Source organism: Podarcis bocagei (genome assembly GCF_964188305.1).
Source record: "Podarcis bocagei genome assembly, chromosome: 16".
NCBI lineage: Eukaryota > Metazoa > Chordata > Lepidosauria > Squamata > Lacertidae > Podarcis > Podarcis bocagei.
This window is the reverse complement of record NC_138142.1, coordinates 2,541,433-2,560,797: the sequence shown is the minus strand read 5'-3', so window position 1 is coordinate 2,560,797 and position 19,365 is coordinate 2,541,433. Positions and strand designations below refer to the sequence as shown.

The following is a 19,365-nucleotide window of genomic DNA, read 5'->3' as shown; positions in this document are numbered from 1 at the left end:
ATTCTCAAGCTTCCGGCAGCGCAGGCTGGCGGAGATTGACTCGCAATGGGGGGGGGGGCGAGCTGCAGCTCTTTTTGCTCAGCCTCTTCCTGTGTGCTTTTTCTTGCAGAGGTTTCTTGGTAGCTCGGCTTGTGTAGGAATTACTAACTTGTACAGCTAGGAGGAAAACGAGTACCCCTTTTATCCATGCTCTCCAACATACTAGCAGATGTCTTCACTAACAGAGTAGCTACAATCTCATTTTTCCAGTTCCTGGAATTTTTCTTCCACAAACCTGAAGCGCATCACCACTTTCAGGAGTGGCAAAAAGCAAAAAGAACCTGGTTACATCACAAGCAGGAACCAAGCAACTGACCCTCCTTTTCTTCCACTATTGTCAGGTCTCTCTCATTAAAGCATAGGGCAGCAACAGACCACCCAGGTTCAATCACTAGGCATGTTCTGATAGAGGTAGAAAAAATACCCTGGCTGAAACCCTGGCAAGCCACTGCCACTTAAAACGTGTTTAGCTTATTTTTTAGTTGCTGTTTTACAGGTGATTTGTTCATGATATGACTTACGCTGTACTTGTGTTCTATTATGTTACTATTATGTTACAATTAGGTTTGTAAGCCACTTTCCATTCAAATTAATCAATACATCTATATTTCTGGGTACAGAAAAGCATACAGCAGTCCATTGACGCAATCCATCACCAAGCACTCCCTACCTCTTTCAGTTATTTCCCTTTGAATAAATTCCACAGAAGTATGTGGGCTTCAATTTCAATTTTAATCAAACTTACTTTTGTGACTCTATAGCATATGAAGCCCTTGGAACTATCGCAAGAGCACTACTTGAGAAAAAGAGCATGAGAAGTTAATCTGGGGCAGACAGTATCAAAATTCCAGACTACTGTTCCAGACCACCCATGCAAACTAGAATGCTAGCTTTGCGTGAATGAGGGCTCAATAACTGAACAAGAATTACTGACAAGTGATTCTGCAAAGCTTACAACACTTCTAGTGGTAGTTTCAGTTCTCTTCAACAGCTATCCTAATCTTATTTAATAATAAACATTTTACTCACTAAAACTGAGGAGACTTGCCACATTACATGGGCATTAGAATCTTAACATGCAACAAAAGTTCAAAAGTTGCAGTGCAACATACTCTGTTGCTATGCAACTTTTTTTATTACATTACAATAGCCTAACTAGAAGATCTAAAGCCCCCACACAGCATTTTATGAAAAACACGTTTTTCATACAGGTCACATTGCAAATGTTGAGCTGGTGGTGATAGTTTTACGTTGCCAAAAGCTTTTATCAAAACCTACTGCTAGAATAAGCAGGCACGGGACATGGTAACATTCATCTTGTTAGATATGGTATGGTTTACTTCCACTTGTTTGGGCAGGTTGGAATAAGACTAGAGTGAGTCCAGTGAGAACTCTGCCTAGAGGAGAGTATCTCCTGAGCAAGGGCTTGCAGTAGCATAATGCAGGAACTCATGAAAACTCAATTTTGCTCTGCTCTAGTTATGTTGAAGTAAGCTTCTTTCTAGAGATAAAGTTATAATGAATTGTACAAAATTAATCTCTGAGCAATTCATCCACTAAACTTAAAAACAGTACTATTTGAGAAAAAAACATTTTTATTAACCAGGTTTTTGCACTGCATTATGCACCCACTGGCCCAGTCTGCTAGAGTAACACCTACACAATGTGTTTTATGTTTGAAGAGTTGAAAATAACTGTACAAGGTTAAAGTACAAAAGTACACAAGACAGTGGACACAAAATATCCATGTATGAGTTTATCCTCACCTGTTCTGTTTTGAAACACAGAACTAAAAATGTCCTCCTACAGCTCTGTCAAGTATAATGGAAGTGAATATAACCTGATTACAACATGGAACACCAGTTATCACTGATCTGATATTTACAAAAATTGTAATGTCAATAAATTAAAGTCAATGCAACACCCCATGCAAGCTAGAATGCTAGCCTTTGGTGAACAAGGACCCAAAATCTGAACAATAATCTTTGACAAAGTCCCAGGCTTTAAGATCACGTTCTTTCAAACAGCATCCATTCCTCGCATCGAAGATGTGAATCCCAATCCCATCCCTCTTTGGGTGTGTGTCTGTGACCTTGCCATTTCATATTGTGCATCTAGATTTCTGAATACTTCTTCCTGCTGTTTCAAAGTCTTGTAACTTTCTTCATCCACCGAACTACTACCAGCAGCTTCCTCTTCACTCTAGAATTGAAATAATATATTATTATTATTATTAAAATATGTTAACAGATATGTCCTCTAAACTAGTCATCTATTATTCTGGCAATTCATTCATTAAAGCATCTTTTCTGCAGCTGTAATTTCCAGAGCAAGTAAATGCAGAGTGCAAATGCCTGGGGAAATATGTTATCAGTTTCAAGGATATATAGCACACGTAACCTTCATTAATTCATTTTAGTGTAGGTTTATAGAAACATTTTGCAAAAGAATTTGCCAAGAATTTAACGTTTAAAAATGTAATCTCCCCTGGGTCAACCCAACACAATTTTACTTTTCCTTGGAATATTACAGCTTATCTAGTACTTGTCATGGACTGGCTGGATGCAGAGGAATAGGGGGAGGCACCAGCTGGGGAACCCCCAAACTAAACCCCCAGTTTAGTGGTGGTGCGATGATGGTCAGGGGGAGAAGACTGGGAGGAGGTGGTGTCAGAAGCTGAAGAGGCAACAGGGCTTAGTGAGAAGGGAATCTGTGGCAGAGAGAAGTGCAGAATCAGAAGCAGCAGACTCATCTGAGTCACTGTTGAAAAAGTATTGGGGGGGATCTCCCCCTCCTGCTGCAACAAGCTCCCATCCCCCATCCCGGTCTCCCAGCACCAGGAGAGACATGAAGCGGGAGGAATGAAGGCCAGCACACCGCCACCATCTCAGATTGCTTGGGAAAGATCTGGGAGAGGAGACTTAACCAGCTATGGGAAGGTGAGGACCCACAAATGTCTCATGCGGAAGACCTTCCGAAGAAGAGTTCCTGTGCTCAGTGGGTTTGGTACTCCTGAGCAGATACTGTTTCTTCTAATAAAGAGTTAACTCCACTTGTGTTCATATAAGTGCATTACATTTAATAGCACATAATCTGGCTCACTCTTAATTATTACTTAATTAAATTTCTATTTTGAAGTTAGGTTTTGTGGGCTCATATACCTCCCCTGATTATACTGGAGGCCTACTGAACTGGCAATGTATTAAACTGACCACCTAGTTCTGGGCCAGAATCTGCGGTGAATGGCGTCTTGCTGTATATGCTGATTTGAACCGCTTCAAGAGAGTCGTTTAACCTGAGCTCTTACTTGAAAGCAATTTCGGTTACGAGTTTTTCTACATTTCACATACCTTAATACCCATTAGTTTTCTAAATTTGACATTTTGGTCCTTGTTTCCAAAGTTCAGTTTCTCCCAGATTTCTGCAGATTGTGATTTATCCTATAGAAACACAAAGTGATTTATTACATACATATATGACACATAGGTAAATTTGCAACTCATTTTGATTTATAGATCTGATGATACAATGGGGGAAACTGTTTAAATATACTAATAAGCAAGAGGTCCTAAAGTATTTCTCACACACTCTTGTTTTAACACGTTTCCTTTGGAACTGGAACTAGAAACAAACAATCTGGCTGCAAGCCTAAAACTTTCAATAACGTAAATAAGAATGTTGCAGGACTGCTGGTTTAGTGAAGATTAAGCAAATATTTTTAATCCCAGCACCCTTAGGACAAGTGCCCCTTCTGAACTTCTCATAGAAAGTCTTTTTTGACAGCTATTCAACATGTCAACTAGACCAGTGTTTCCCAACCTTTTTTGGGCAAAGGCACACTTGTTTGATGAAAAAAATCTCGAGGCACACCACCATTACAGCCCCGTGACGTCAGCGCGCAGCGTCACGCCGGGAGGGACGCACGAAAGTGTAAGTTTCAATTTTTTTCCCTCCCCCTTGCCGGGGAACCTCCAAGCTTTGGGGGTGGGGGGGAGGAGGCAGCAAAGCGAGGCAGGAAGGAGAGCGCGGCTTGGCTGGGTGAGCTTTGGCAGGGGCAGGGAATGAGAGCCGCAAGGCGGGCGCTGCGGACGGAGGCGCTGCCCGCCGAACTCGCAGGCAGCCAGGCAGGCAGACGGCGAGAGCCCCGCGCTGGGCGGCCTCTCCTCGCCGCCACCGCCCCGCCTCTCGCCGCCCGACTCGCCCGCCTCCCTCCAGGCAACATCTCGCGGCACACCAGGCAACATCTCGCGGCACACTAGTGTGCCGCGGAACAGTGGTTGGGAAACACTGAACTAGACCACCTACTGGCTCTGTAGACCTTAAGACACTTGAGATTACGATGGCAGATGCTCGTTAGAATTCTGAACATACCAGACTTTTAAAAAATAAAACAATGGTTACACTGCCAAGTATGACCATTAGATGGCTAAATGTTCTGTGTGCTACTAAGAGGCCCCTCTTGCTGACATGTGGCTTGTGCCCATTGTATCACAGAATCACAGAACTGGAAGGGACCCCCGTGGGTCATTTAGTCCAACTTCCTGCAATGCAGGAATATCACAAGTTATATCCTTGTTGTCAACAATTCCCAAGGCACAAAGTGGAATAATTAGACAAAGAAAAATACCCCTTCTTTTTTGCCTTGCCACAGCATTTTCCGCTTCTTCTCCTGTTCAGCAAACTTCATGGGATTTACTGCTGCTGGATTATAATAGCTTGGAACAGCTATTCCTGTCTCTGCCAGGGCCTTTGCTTGCAGGGCTGCCATTTGAGCTGCCATAGCTATCTGAGGAGTGACTTGTGTTCCAGAGGCCAGAAGAGCTGCAACATTGATGACAGAAGTGCCGGTGGCAGCAGCCGCTAAAATGAACATTAACATGTTATACAAGAAGAAGCTTCCAGAATTTTTTTTAATCTCAGAAACATGGACTAAGTAAAAGTTTCATCTTAATGGGCATTAAGTACAAGCTAGCCAATTAAAAGACCTTAGACAGCTTTTGCTAGTTCTCTAAGCATTTGTCTGGTGATGCAACTATTTTTAGGGACTGTCAAAAGAAGAGAAAAGTTTGAATAGAGAAGTTTCTGTTGCTTTATTTTAAAACAAATGAGGTTTCCTCTTTTTATAGCTTTCCAATATTAAGTTATAAATATTTCCACTACTATTCATTATGTTCTAGCAGTTCATAAAAACAGAATTACCAGCAGCCATTTCTTGTTGCTTCTGTTTTTCAACCAGTTCTTTCTCTCTCTGTTCTTGCAGTTTTTTTGCTCTTTCCAATCTAGGAAATATGCAAAATAAATCAATTGATCAAAAGTTATTATTTTCCCCCACATTGATCTCTTTTCCCCTTTGTTTTTTATACTAACAATTGTTATGTTATTCCTGAAGGGCATTCATAGAACCCTCCAACTCAAAGAACATAACAGAGTGGTTCTGTGTTGTATGTTTCTAGCTTTCACTATAGCAAAAGTACTTTTCAGTTGTGTATTGATAAAAGTGCAAATACATCAAGCAAAAATGTTGTGAGTACACTATGCTTTTGACTTCATCTAGGTATCAGTGCCTAAAATAGCTCTCCACATTTTAATATGTTAAAATTTGGTGCAGGGGTGTGTAGAGAATGACAATGGTCCCCCCTCAAAGCTTGCATGCTGTGCTTCTACTCTAAGTCAGTAAAAGGTAAACAGAGTAAGTTCTTGGCTTCTATAAACTTAAGGCCAAAAAAATCATAGTACCTTCTAGCTAATGCTTCCTGTGCATCCATTGCTGTGTTTCGTCCCCTAAAAGGAGGTGGACTTGGAGTTCGGCTGTGACTTCTACTGAATCTTCTGGGCTTCTCAGGTCTCTTCTTTCTTTCTCTGCAGGTAAAGGTATTTTATCATGTAATTATTTGACTGTTTGACTATAAATTAACTGTATCTACCTGCTCTTCAGCGTGCAACTTCCAAGTGCTAGCACCGACCCTATAATTTTTATCTCAAGGAAAAAAGAAAGAACTTAACATACCTGCTCCTGCTCCTAGTTCTGCTTCTGCTCCTGCTCCGATGCCTGTGTTTAGATCTTGATCTAGAACGTGATCTTACACGTCGCTTTTTATCTCGGCTTCGAGATCGTGACTTTTTTCTATCACGGCTTCTACTACGGTGACGCCTGCAAACACATTCCAAACGTCTGGTAACATTTTCTAGCTTTATTATTCACATTTAATAGCAACAAGATGCAAAGGAAACCTGCTCATTATCTTCTACTGAGAGGTCACAAAAAGCTGTCAGTTTTGGGCTCATCTACAAATAGTGTAACTTCACTTCAAATGAAGTCAGTGGCCTGAACACTACTAAGTATTTTCATTCTGGAAAACAAATTTGTGGCATAACCTAAAGGTTTGGCAAAAGGGTTACAGTAAACAAATCCTACATATGGGGAGGAAAAACAGCTGAAACACTGGCCACTTGAGCCTCAAAATCAAAAAAGTTACAAACAGTAACACCAACCCATACAAAAAACCGATCTGGCACATCTGTGATGTTGCACCAGGTATGCTGGAACAAAGGATGAAGGTGTAGCTGGGCACGTCTAACAGAACAAGAGCATAAAGAACACTGAAGCATTTCCAAAGTAGAAATTGTTAAGTATACCTTTCACGAGACCTAGATCTTGAATGACTTCGTCCCCTTGAGGATTTCCTCTCCTTGCGCTTATGCCGTTCCTCACCATTTTCTGAAGTGCCCAGGCTCTCTCTTCCTTTATCAGAAGAGTGTTCTTTGTCGTTATGGTCTTCAAATTTGTGCTTCTTCGAGGACTTTTCTTTGGACCCATGTCTTCTTGCCTGTTTTAAGAAGAAGTTGGTTCTTTCAGGAAAATAGTGCAACAAAGAGAGTTAGTATGGGCATCAGCAGATAAAGAATGATATGTTGTGATGCAACATTAGTAACCTTAGGAGTGTGGCCCAGACAACTGTGATGGCTTTTAACACCATCAGCTACACAATGTTGCAGATGCTCGCTATCATTCCTCCTCCCATTTCCCATCCCACACTTTTCAAACATTTTTGTACCGTGTTGTTAAAGCAACTCACACCATTACCAGTTTCACAGCATTAGATAGAACAGCAGCCTCTCTAGTGTTTGATTACCTCATGCATAGTGACCATGTTTTTCCACCCCTATGCTCAAAAGCTGGATGGGATAAGCATACACAGGAGAACTGTCTAAATGTTTTACGTACAAGCTCATCAGCAATTAAGAAAGCTTGGAAGTACATGCACTGGCCAACTTTCTAAGTATTATAAATAAGTATATCCAGCCTAAAGTCTTACACTATAGAGGTCCAATAAGACCAACTGTCATGTTTTGAATCTGCAGCAGTCTGTGTGCTATTTTCTTTGAAGAAATCTCTTACCATATAAGGCCAGTTTACCCAAATTTCTTATTATCTCAGTAACTTTCTTTCTTTGTAAGTTAATTGTATATGGATAGATTTCTACTCTAAAGACCATGTGAGTCTTTATTATTTTTTAAATCCCCAAACTCACACCCAAAGGTAGAAGTAAAGGTAAATCCTAGGTGCTTCAACTACTACTTTGTTTCTTCCAGGTGCAACTAACCTCACTGAAAGACAATACTGCCCATCAACAACTGCCAAAGAGAGTTGGCTACGCAAAGAAATATCACCTTCCTACTTAGACATAGTAGGTGGTGAGTTTTTGTTCCAAGTAGTTCGTAACATCAATTAGATCCATTTGGGCTACTTTTTCAGTCACTTGTACAACCACTGAAGAAAGATCATTAGAATTTTGTTGTAAAACAAATAGTGCAAAGAGTCCACTTATTATATACAGGAAATGGGCAAGCCAGCCCGCAAACATGGAATGAACCCTCCACAAGGTAGAGGCAATCTGTGAGCTTCCTGCGGTGGGCATGCCTCCACACAGGTGCAATGCCCATACCCTTCTGCCCTTCTTCCTTTCAATTGTCTCACTAGAACCATAAAAGTCAGTGCATTAATTCAACAGCTATTGAAATGTTACAGATTTTAAGACATCCACAGCAGTTTCAAATATCACCGCCAGTTACTCCCCATTGAATTTAAAAGCTAATGTGTACAGGTTGTACATAAAGAACTTGTACATAAAGAAACCAGCCTTTTAAAACAAACTTTTAACATGTAATCCTCCTTCTACACGTAATTTTTTTAAGTTTAGTGAAAGATTTTCTTACTTTAACATAATGGAGCAGTCTTCTAAATATACACTTTGTATTTAAAACCACCATAATATCCCATAACCGATTTAAGTTGCTTTTTAAAGGGAAATATGAGTTTGAATGACTAATAGTTACCTTATCATGAAGTAGGCTTATAATTTTGCTATCTGAGTCTGGAGCGTCTTCAGTTCAGTCTCTTCGCGCATTAGCACGCTGAGTATGATTTATTATAGAAATGTTATCATGTGATCTAAACAATATAATCAATTTCACAAATACTCTAATTTCTTTTTAAAACAGAGCTTCCATTGGGTAAAGAGAAAAAGGTCCCTGGCCCCACATTAGAACTGGCCCCATCTCTCTCTAGCCTAACACTACCCCATCAGAAGTTGGCTAACCTTCTGGCTACTGCTACGGCTCCTCCACTGATATTACTTCACCACTGGAGGCAACTGGCTTACCTAATAATGTTATCACTACCACTGCCTCATCTCAGTGCCCTTGCCTTTGATTTACTTTTACAAACCCTGCCAAATGCACTGGCACCATAGGAAAACTTAAAATATTAAGTGGATATTTAAGAACTAAGTGGATAAGATTGGGGGCAGGGAGAACACCTTTGCAAATTCTTGAGGAGAACTCTGGTCAATGGAAGCTCTGTGAGAATCAAATATACCAATCCTATTTTCTCCAAAGAAATGTTTATTGTGGCTGTTTCCACAGTTAATCTGTCAGTGAACTTTTGTCAACTGTTACCTTTTTGTCATAATGATGGCTTCAGTCATGCTTCTCTCTCCAAGCACATTTTTCTGAATTATCATTTTTTTGTACTTACCATTAAGACATTTATATACTAAGATTTACACATGCTATGATGTACTTTTAAATACATCTTGTACAATTACCTAAGCACTACAAAGTATTAATTACCTCTTTGCTTCTGCTCCGACTTCTGTACTTTTTCCCGTCATTATCTAAGGAATAAAACATTTATTGTCAAGTAAATGTGCTTGGAAAAGGATTTTCATTCTTTACAGACATGCCATTCCCAGTCATACCCAGTACTTAAAATATTTCAATGGTTTACATTTCTATTTCGCCAGAGTGGTGCATGCTCTAGTTATCTCCCACTTACTACTGCAATATGCTCTACGTGGGGCTACCTTTGAAGGTGACTCGGAAACTGCAATTAATCCAGAATGCAGCAGCTACACTGGTGACTAGGAGTGGCCGCCAGGACCACATAACATCGGTCCTGAGAGATCTGCATTGGCTCCCAGTATGTTTTTGAGCACAACTCAAAGTGTTGGTGCTGACCTTTAAAGCCCTAAACAGCCTCGGCCTCAGTATACCTGAAGGAGCATCTCCACCCCCATCGTTCAGCCGGAACAGTGAGATCCAGCACCGAGGGCCTTCTGGCGGTTCCCTCAATGCAAGAAGTGAGGTTACAGGGAACCAGACAGAGGACCTTCTCAGTAGTGGCGCCCATCCTGTGGAACAGCCTCCCATCAGATGTCAAGGAAATAAGCAGCTATCCTATTTTTAAAAGACATCTGAAGGCAGCCCTGTTTAGGGAAGTTTTTAATATTTAATGCTGTATTGTTTTTAACACTCGATTGGGAGCCACCCAGAGTGGCTGGGGAAACTCAGCCAGATGGGCAGAGTATAAATAATAAATTATTATAATATAACTATTATTTGAAATAGCATTTTCACATCTATGTTACCTTTCTGCTCCTCACCTACTCCAACTCTCAACCCTTAACATGATGCTGAAGCTTAAAGTGTTGAGAAATTTCACATTTTTAAGAGGCTGAAACATAGAACTCAAAAGGACATGCACATAAATCTAAAACGTTATTGTTTACTTGGAAGTTGCAATAATTTGAACTGAATTCAATTTTACCTCTAAGTAAACATGCTTAGGTTAGCAGCCTAACTACACACTACCACTAAATCACAAGTTTATGCACCAGCAAGTTTTTATAGGGAAAACTCTTAACAGCTAGAGGCTTCCATACCTGACTTTCGTTTTCTCTCTCTTGATCGTGAACGTGACCTTGAATAATGATGTTTTGAAGTTCTAGGAGAATTAGATGCATCTTTTTTCTTTTCTCTATCAGGAGATGATTTCTCTGGGGCTATTGCCTCTCGCTCTGTATCACTAGCCTATGATGAAATGAAATATTGTTATTATTACATAGTTCACCCCCACTCTATCGCAAAGTAACTTAACTGCCTGAAGCATTCTAGACCACTATTTTTTAATCATCACAAACATCCAGAAACTAGTTAATGTTGAATTGTCAAAGCTATATATTCCACTAGTAGGAAATCAAGTCCACAGCCACTAGATAGGGTGTTAAAATAACCAAATTCAAGCACTACAATGTTTTCTACTGCAGAAGAATGAGATGGATTTTCTGTATCCAATCCAAAAATGATGTTCCTCCTCAGGGACATCTATGTCAACAGATACTGATAAAGCAAATCCATAGTTCCTTCTTTGAATTGCTTCTTTTCTGTACCTCGGGTGATTTTAGATGTTTTGATTAGTAAATTTTCAAAGAGAATGGCACATCAGTCCTTGGCCTACTAAATTTCCCATCTGTTTATCGCCACCAGGCACAGCAACTGTGGTCTTTACTCCCAACAATAGAAGTCAATGCAGCACAGTTTGAGGCATATTTTAATGCATTACAGCAACTTATCTACAACATGCACTTTCCAAATAGAGTCTTATTTTTAAGCACATTTAAATCCAATATATAATACTTTGTATTTTTATGCTGTGAACTGCCCTGAGATCTACTGATGAAGGGCAGCAGTGTTAGAAACTGGGATAGAAAAAAAAGCTATTGCCACCCCCACCCCCCCAATGCAGCACCACCTTCTATTTTTATAATTGTAGAGAATTTCTTTCGTTCTTTTTGCAATTAGTGGTATTTAGAGGGTTGCAACCAGCTATAGCAAAACAGGATGTATAGAGAGCACAGTGGGATCTAAGTTTGGGAATGTGTAACACACTATAACTGCAATGGTAATTTGAGGTGGGGGCAAACCTTCAAAGAAACCAATGATATTGAAATGGTGGAGCATCCCCCTACTTTTTTAAATGTTTGCATGAGTGCTCCTGTACCATTTACAGGGGAATGCTTTCCTCTACAGAAATAAAAACATTTAAAATAATCGCATTACGTGGGCATGAATGGACAGAGTGAGACAATGTCCCTTACCGGCAGCTCCACCTATCACAGAAGCTATGACTTTGCAAACTGAAAGAAAAAAGGTTCACCCCAGTGAGAGCCACTGTGGTGCAGTGGTTAGTGTGCCCATTGGAAGAGTGCACTGTTGGAAGCTAGACCCTATAAATGCTTACTCAGAAGCAAGTCCCAGTGTATGTTCTGATGGGACATGCTGTGACATAATCCTATATACATTGGTACCTCAGGCAGGTTACATACGCTTCAGGTTACAGACTCTGCTAACCCAGAAATATTACCTTGGATTAAGAACTTAGCTTCAGGATGAGAACGGAAATTGTGCTCCGGCGGCGCGGCGGCAGCAGGAGGCCCCATTAGCTAAAGCGGTGCTTCAGGTTAAGAACAGCTTCAGGTTAAGAATGGACCTCCAGAACGAATTAAGTACTTAACCCGAGGTACCACTGTATGTGGTTACAATCCTTTTTGGAGATTCTAATGAAAGCTATGGACACCCCACCCATAAACATGCACAAAGTTTTGCATACAATTTATCTTATTAAATTGGGAACAAATCATATTGGTGTGCCTGGTTCACAGGACCCTTGAAGTGCATCTATGGACCTCAGGTTAAGAACCCTTGCTGTGTATGATGCCATCCCTGTGCCTAAGCACTAGCCTGATAGGCATAGATGACACAAAGCCACATATTGGCAAGCACATGAAATTCCACGCAGGTCAGTGAGTGAGAGAGCACTCTGCCCCTCCTTTGCAGGAAACACAAGAAACAAGAATCTCACTCCAGGTCCAAGAGAGATCAGCAGCAGGGGGTGGGGACAACTTCTCCACCCTCCCCACCAAGTTAAGTCCTCCCCAACCCCCAGACTACTAACTTCTGGGGGGCTTCCTTACAAAGCTGGAGTGAGTTCCATTGAACTCAGTAATGTTATTAAGCATAAAAGGATCAAGTTGTTAGGGATCCAATAATAACAACAATTCTGTCAGTTCTGCTGAGGTTTAAGTTGCACAATTTTTCAAGTTACCACATAATGGCACATTTCCTTCTCCCACCCCAACTCACGTTAGGGTTCTCCCCAAAGCCCCATATATCACCACCCTCAAAATAATCCCTTTCCTCAGACTCTATATTTAACTTAGCATTGTTAATTTAACTAACTCTCCCCTGCTTTCCTTATTTACAAAGTGTTTAATAAAAACATTATATATAGGTGAGCATGAACCGTGAGAACCTTCATGCATTTACCTGGAAAGAAGACCAACTGAGCATAGTGGGCCTTTCTGTGCAAAAACACAGGGAACCGAGCCATCAAATAACAGCCACACTTATAAAAGGGCCTAATATCAAATATTGTACCACTCATACAGACTTTTTTTAGGGAGGGAAAGAGACGGTGCCACTACCTTGCGATCTAAAACAGTCAACAGGAGTGTGGAGAGGAGAGGAAACCTCTTAGAAACACGTGAGAATATATCATTACTAATTAAATTTGCATACTACCCTTTACCACAGATCTCGGGGCGGTTCACAACATAGAAATGCAAGCTGAAAACGGAAAATACATAATAATGAGGGAAAACACTCGCAAACCAGTAAGCGCCCCTCCCTCGCGCCATCAAAACCCCAAACCCAAGTGGCGAGGGAAGGGAGACGTCTCTGCTGGCTTCCCGTCCGCGGGGCCCGAAGGCGGAGGGCTCCGCGGAGGCAGCTCCCCCCCCCGCCCCTCCCGGCCCCGCGGCGAGCGGGCGCCATCTTGGCTGGCGAAGACGACGGCGCCTCCCGCCGCCCAGCTCGGCCTCCCCCTCGGCCGCTGGCGGCGGCCCCCGAGAAGGAGCGGCAGGGGCTCACCGCCATGTCGGGGGTCGGGAAAGGCGGCCCTGGCCGGCCCGGCGGCTCCGGCTCCTCCCTGCGGCTCCAACGCCCGCGACGCCTCGGCTGCTCGGCGGCGGAGAGCGGTCAGGGATGCCCCGCCCACTTCCCAGGGTTCCCGGATGTAACCCGGGCCCCTGGCGGGGAGGGAGGAAAGGAAGAGCGCCTGCGCGAGCGAGAGACGCAGAGGCATGGAAAGAGCAGAGGGGACCTCGAGCTGGTTCAGCGACGGAGATCCTTGGGGTTCCCACGCGTCATCAGGTTCTGACGCTTGTTACTTACTTGATAAAATCTTTCCAACTTATTTTTATGCTCAGCGGATCATATTGCGATACACTCTCTCTATTTAGGCTGGCAAATTAAAGCAAGCAATAGAGTCCTTAATCATAAGTTCAACAACTTTGGGGTAATACCATAAAAAAAGCTCAAGCTAAAAAAAAAAGGCCCTCTTTGGAAAAAGTTTGGACACCACTGCAAGTTTAAACAAAACAAGAGCCAAGCAGATCTATCCTGTTTCCACTTGCGGTTTTACTTTAATCCCATGATCGACCAAGATCAATCCCACGATCTACTGGTCAATCGTGATGGACTAGTTGGACATGCCTGAAAATTTTAGACCCCAGTGCTACCTACCTGCATCCCTGGAGATTGCCTCGGATAGGCCATTAAGGAGAACGAAGGGGAAATGATGAGCCATTAGGTATGTCAGAGAGAGGCCCCTCCTTCAGCACAGAGTTAGAAGGCAAAAGGAAGGAGTTTCAGAGAGTTTAGGCTTGGGTTTTTTCAGAAATGTTGCAGTCTGTAAAAATCATCAAGCTGGAGAGTGGGTCACAGCCACGTTTTGGAGCATGTTTGATTTCTGTTTGAACCCTATGCTGCGATTATGGGAAAAGCAAGAATCTTGTGGGGTGTCAATGCTGTAAACTCCATTGTAGTCTTATATGTGTGTGTAAATAAACCATATATCCTAAAGACAGCACAAGTCTCTGCTGTGCCTCATTTCTGTTAGAGGGAATCCGGGTCCAGATTGGAGGTCACAAGCAAAAGACTTCAGCCAAGAGACGGAAGCAAAAACAGCAGCCAGCAGGCCTGATCACTTTATTCTTAGAACTAGACTTCTGACTACAACAAAGACAAAACAGCAAGAAGCCTAGAATTGTAGTTACATCATTTTTTAAAGTCCTTTATTTCCCTATATTTCCTGGCATGCTCTAGTCCATGGGGTCACGAAGAGTCAGACACGACTAAACGCCTAAACAACAACATATTTCCAATAAAACATGCATCATCAAAACATCATAGGTATGTCACAGAAAAAAGGTATGGTGTCAGGCAGAAATCTGAGATCTAGACATGTCCCTGTCAATCATGCATGGTTCAAGTACTCACTTCTCACAAGTTAATGAAAATATCTACATATCCTTTTGTCAGGAAGGCCTCCCTCAGCATCTTTATTTCTTCTTCCTTGGTCTCATTTCCTTCTGATAACACCTAGTCTGGCCCCTTTGTCATAGCTGCTAGCACCTGTTTGGGAAATTGGGAGGGGTATCCTGAGTAGGGCTGCCATATTTCAAAAAGTGAAAATCTAGACAGAAAAATTGTGTTGGTTTGTTTTGTTTTGCAAAATTCCAAATAAATTGGACATTTTTTAGCTATTTTGAGGGAAATCAGGAAAACCAGCACTGCCGACAACAATTGCCAGATTTCCCCGGACATTTAGCTGATTTTCACCCAGACATTGTTTTCAAAATATGACAACCCTAATCCTGAGTATGTGGTGGTACATCTTGAGGATTATGGCCTCCCTGCTCCTTCTGCCATGAGTCAGATCCCCTCTCCTCCATCCCTGGATCACCACCTTTTGGAAACAAATAAAACAATTTTTCTGGCTAAATTTTGGTGAGTTCATATATTCCAGAAAGTGGGGTTTCCTTGCTTTATTATGGCACTGGGAACCCAGCATAGGTTGTCTAATGGAGAGAAATGTATAGAAATCACTGTGTGCATGTACTACTGTGAATGGGAGTCCTTTATTTTGTCATCAAAGGATATACAGCAGGGATAGTGGAGCATACGGATGGGGTACTCTTCCAAAAGGAAACTTAGACCTTGCGTAGGGGCCTGGAACCCCTGGAATCTCACACCACTCAGATATTCGGTGGCTTGTGACAATATAAAGGAAAATGGGCTGACAGTGTTATTCCCAATCAATGTGTGATGCAGCCTGAGGGGATCGAGTATTAGCCCCACCAGCCAGCGGCATAGGAAGGGGGGCTGGGGCGGGCGAACCACCTCAGGTGTCATCCCGGGGGGGGGGGTGTTTGACAAAATCTCCCCCGGGCAGATTGCTGCCGTGCCAAGCACCCCCCGGGGGGATTGACCCCCCCAGGTGCACGTGTGCCACTCCGGGTGCCCGAGTGTCTAGCTCTGCTGCTGCCACCAGCTCTTCTTTCCATACTACAGCTGCTCCATTTCCCTTATGGGGTACAGTATTCCGGAGCCCGTACAGAGTCCTTAAGTGGGTTCTCTATCAGTAGGAGAAAACACAGGCCAACCAGAACACAGTGGTACCTTTGTTTAAGAACAGCTTAGTTTATGAACAACTTGGATTAAGAGCGCTGCAAACCTGGAAGTAGGTGTTATGGTTTGTGAACTTTGCCTTGGAAGCAGAACATGTTTCGCTTCCTGTTGAGTGTGTTCCATTATGTAAATTTAGTCCCCTGCCGCTATGGGAAAGCACGCCTTGGTTTAAGAACACTTTGGTTTAAGAACGGACTTCCGGAATGGATTAAGTTCGTAAACCAAGGTACCACTGTATATTGAGAAGCAAAGCAACTAGTAAGCCTGATCTTTATTAAAGGAACTGTTGCAACAGGGTCCCCACTCACCACATGCAGGAGGGAGAACCCCAAACAATGGGGCACAAGCCCTTATATAGACTTTTGAAATTGCCCACCCTGTAGCCCAAGACCCCCCCCCCCAATCATACATACATCCTTTCTGCCAGAATACCCAATAATGATCACTGATTGCATTACCTCAGCAGCCTGGCCATTCTTCTGTGATGGTTAATACTTCAGTTCCTGAGTCCAGGTCACAGGCTCACCCTATTCATACACAAATACATCCTTAAGACAGGACTTGCAAGTAAAAAGACAATGGGAAGGCTTTCTCCATTTGCCTCCCTTACTTGCAGAGGAATATTTGAGGTCATGGGGAGAGTTGAAATGGTTTCAGGATTGCTCTCCCATACCATGTCAGGCACATGGTTCATATATTTCGATATGTGTGCATTTATGAATAATTATTCTATATTTGAGACCTTGAAATGAAGGGGACAGGTTACCCCACCTAGGTCTATGTAGTCACCCCCCCCCCACCAGGCCTCAAGACTTCAAACTACCTTCTCATTTAGCTTTTCTCGCAGATGCTGCTGCATAAGCAAAGCGTTCTTTTTTATCTGTGCAAGAAAGCTTCAAAAGCTAATGAATGGCTCTGTCAATGCCAAGCAGAAGCAGACCTGAGAACTGAGTCTTATCTTACCCAGTTGCAACCAATCTTGGACACACTGGCTTCTCAACCCCCTTTTTCCTGGGAAGGGCGCCAGGAGTCCCAAGACAGGAGTTTCTGTTCATGCTCAGGGAAACTCATGAGCCAGGGCTCCTGAGGAGGGGGAGAAGGGGGGCAGGGGGCCTGAAGGGAATATATGCTGGGTGCAATGGCTGTAAAACTTGTGCTTGCTTGTGAGTTATAATGCTTGCTCCTTCTGTTACCCCGAAGGCAGAATAAATAGCTTTTTCTCTGGATTAACCCTTCGGTGTCTGTTGACTCCTTCTTCCCTCCCCAGGCGCAATGCTCTTCCTACCCGTGATAAAGGCCTAAAAAGGCTACAGAAATTCTTATAACACCTGTATCGGGAACTTTCTAATGTTTGATATTTTACTATGTTTTATATATGCTGTAAGCCAGCCAGAGCAGCTGGGGAAACCCAGCCAGATGGGCGGGATATAAATAATATATAAATAATAACATTATTATTAATACTATTATTATTACATCAGCGCGCCTTCTTCCCTACATCCCACATGCTATTCCAGATGTTCTCCTGTCCATCCCCCTGAAAAACCCCTAATTTACAGAGAGAGGGGAAAACAATTACAGAAGGAATAGTTCAAGGTTTTGAGATTTTTTTTATTTTTAAATGACCTGGCATTTCACTTGGTATGGCTAAACTTCCAGTGCCCCAAGCAATATCATTTTTTAAAAAATGACAACACACTAAAACAAAACAAGGCACCAAAACACACACACAAAGAGAGAGAGAGAGAGAGAGAGAGAGAGAGAGAGAGAGAAGTGTGAGACATTGTTTGTTTGTTTTTTTTTAATTAACAACAGTTTTTTTCCTGTGCAAACGCACAAACGTTTAAGGAAAGAATATTGCTTCCATGCAACGTCACACTTGATATTAAGCATATGACGACACCACCTGCGCCTTTCGCTGCCTCTGCCCTCCTCCGGTTCTGGGTGTCACCCGCGAGCGCTGCTGCGGCTCCGGAGCAACTCTGAGCGGCTCCCCGTCACAGGACATCACGGGCAGGGGGGAGAGAAGCCGACTGGCTCCTCAGAGAGAGAACTTTTGCCTCTCTTTCCTCTCCCCCCATTTAAACTCCTCCCTCCAGTTAGCCACCTCCTTCCACGCACGCTCCTTGTCCCTCCAATGACTATGGGTAGATCACTGCCAATTTTTTATACTGGGTAGTAGATTGCAGCTTATTTGAAGTTGGACATGCCGAGTCTAAACCACTGAGCTTCAGAGGCTGGGGCAAAGGGCAGAAGAGGCACAAGTGAAGCCGTGATTCCAGTGCTGGCGTGGAGGCATTTATTGTATTTGAGTAAAAGCCATTACAGATCCAGTTACAAAAGCATCAAACCCAAAGACCCAAACTCTAGCTCCCATATTCATTTGCTCTTCAGATATCTGGACGCTCCTTTTTTCAGCTTGTCAAAGTCTGCATTCACGGCATAGAACTGAAAGAGGGCAGCATGGTTAAGCGTTATCTCCAGCTTGGACTACTACCATGCGCTCTGCGTGGGGCTACCATTGAAGGTGACTTGGAAGTGGTAGGAAAGGATCTCTAATCATTCAACTTTAATATGCTTAAAAGCAATTTGGCAGGAAGAACCACAAGTCAATGGCAGAAACTCAGGGATCTATCCTGCTTATTCAGTCAGAGTTTAGAAGATTGAACTGGAGAGGAGAATGAAGCATCATAGAAGGAACCCAAGGGTCGCCTAGTCCAACCCCAAATGCTGTGATCACACACATCAGGCCTTCCAAAGCTGAAGCTTATTATTCCTCCCACCAAATGGCCATTATTATTATTATTATTATTAGCCCATCTTCCGTAGATTTCAGGGATGGTAATGGGTGCATACTTTCTATCAATTCACCGTGGGTCACAGTGGACATGAAACAATAGCCAAATGGGCACTTTAGAGGTTAGTAAATGTATTATTCCATAAGCTTTCATGAATTACCAAGAATGATGCACGTGATTAAGTAGACCTTAGCACCCGAAAACTTATGCCATAATAAATTTGTTAGTCTTGAAGGTCCTAGTGCTGGTCTTTTTAATGTTTTGTTTAAACTGTACTGTGGTCTACCGTACTTTGCAGGGTTGTTGAGGATAAAAAGACTTTAAAACAGTTTGGCATATAAAGCCTTCAATAACTTGGGACCACTTCACCTGCAATATTGCCCTACTCCACATGTGAATTGGGGCTACTGCAGGTACCACGTACCTGTTCCATATTTGTAAGAACTCAGTCATTCAGTGTGGAAGCGCCTGGACTTTGGAGCTTCCTGCCTATTTGTTAAGTTGTGGGTAAACATATCAGACAACACAGTGATTCTTCAAACAGCTCTTGTTTATTCACAGGTCAGAACAGAACTGAACTGAAGGGTTCAGCCAGCCTGATTATATAGAGCTCCAGTACAACGTTACTGTAGCAACTTTCTGTAACTATCCAATCACT

The 19,365-nt window shown here is 42.6% G+C and overlaps 1 protein-coding gene across 2 annotated transcripts; it reads right to left on the bottom strand.

Annotated features, from left to right (window-relative positions):
• Window positions 1-1,623: 1,623 nt before the first annotated feature.
• On the bottom strand, window positions 1,624-13,461 carry RSRC2 (arginine and serine rich coiled-coil 2). 2 transcript variants are annotated; one of them, XM_081175342.1, is made up of 10 exons: window positions 13,309-13,461; window positions 10,263-10,410; window positions 9,172-9,215; window positions 6,676-6,866; window positions 6,047-6,190; window positions 5,776-5,898; window positions 5,239-5,318; window positions 4,667-4,899; window positions 3,390-3,479; window positions 1,624-2,241 (listed from the first exon to the last, which is right to left on the bottom strand). In XM_081175342.1, the coding sequence occupies exons 1-10, from the start codon at window positions 13,312-13,314 to the stop codon at window positions 2,059-2,061; spliced, it is 1,242 nt and encodes a 413-aa protein (XP_081031468.1). In that variant the 5' UTR covers window positions 13,315-13,461; the 3' UTR covers window positions 1,624-2,058. The 2 variants fall into 2 exon arrangements, with proteins under 2 accessions (XP_081031468.1, XP_081031469.1); XM_081175343.1 differs by lacking the exon at window positions 13,309-13,461 and adding an exon at window positions 8,377-8,454 and having other exon boundaries at window positions 6,676-6,888; window positions 10,263-10,357.
• Window positions 13,462-19,365: the final 5,904 nt, after the last annotated feature.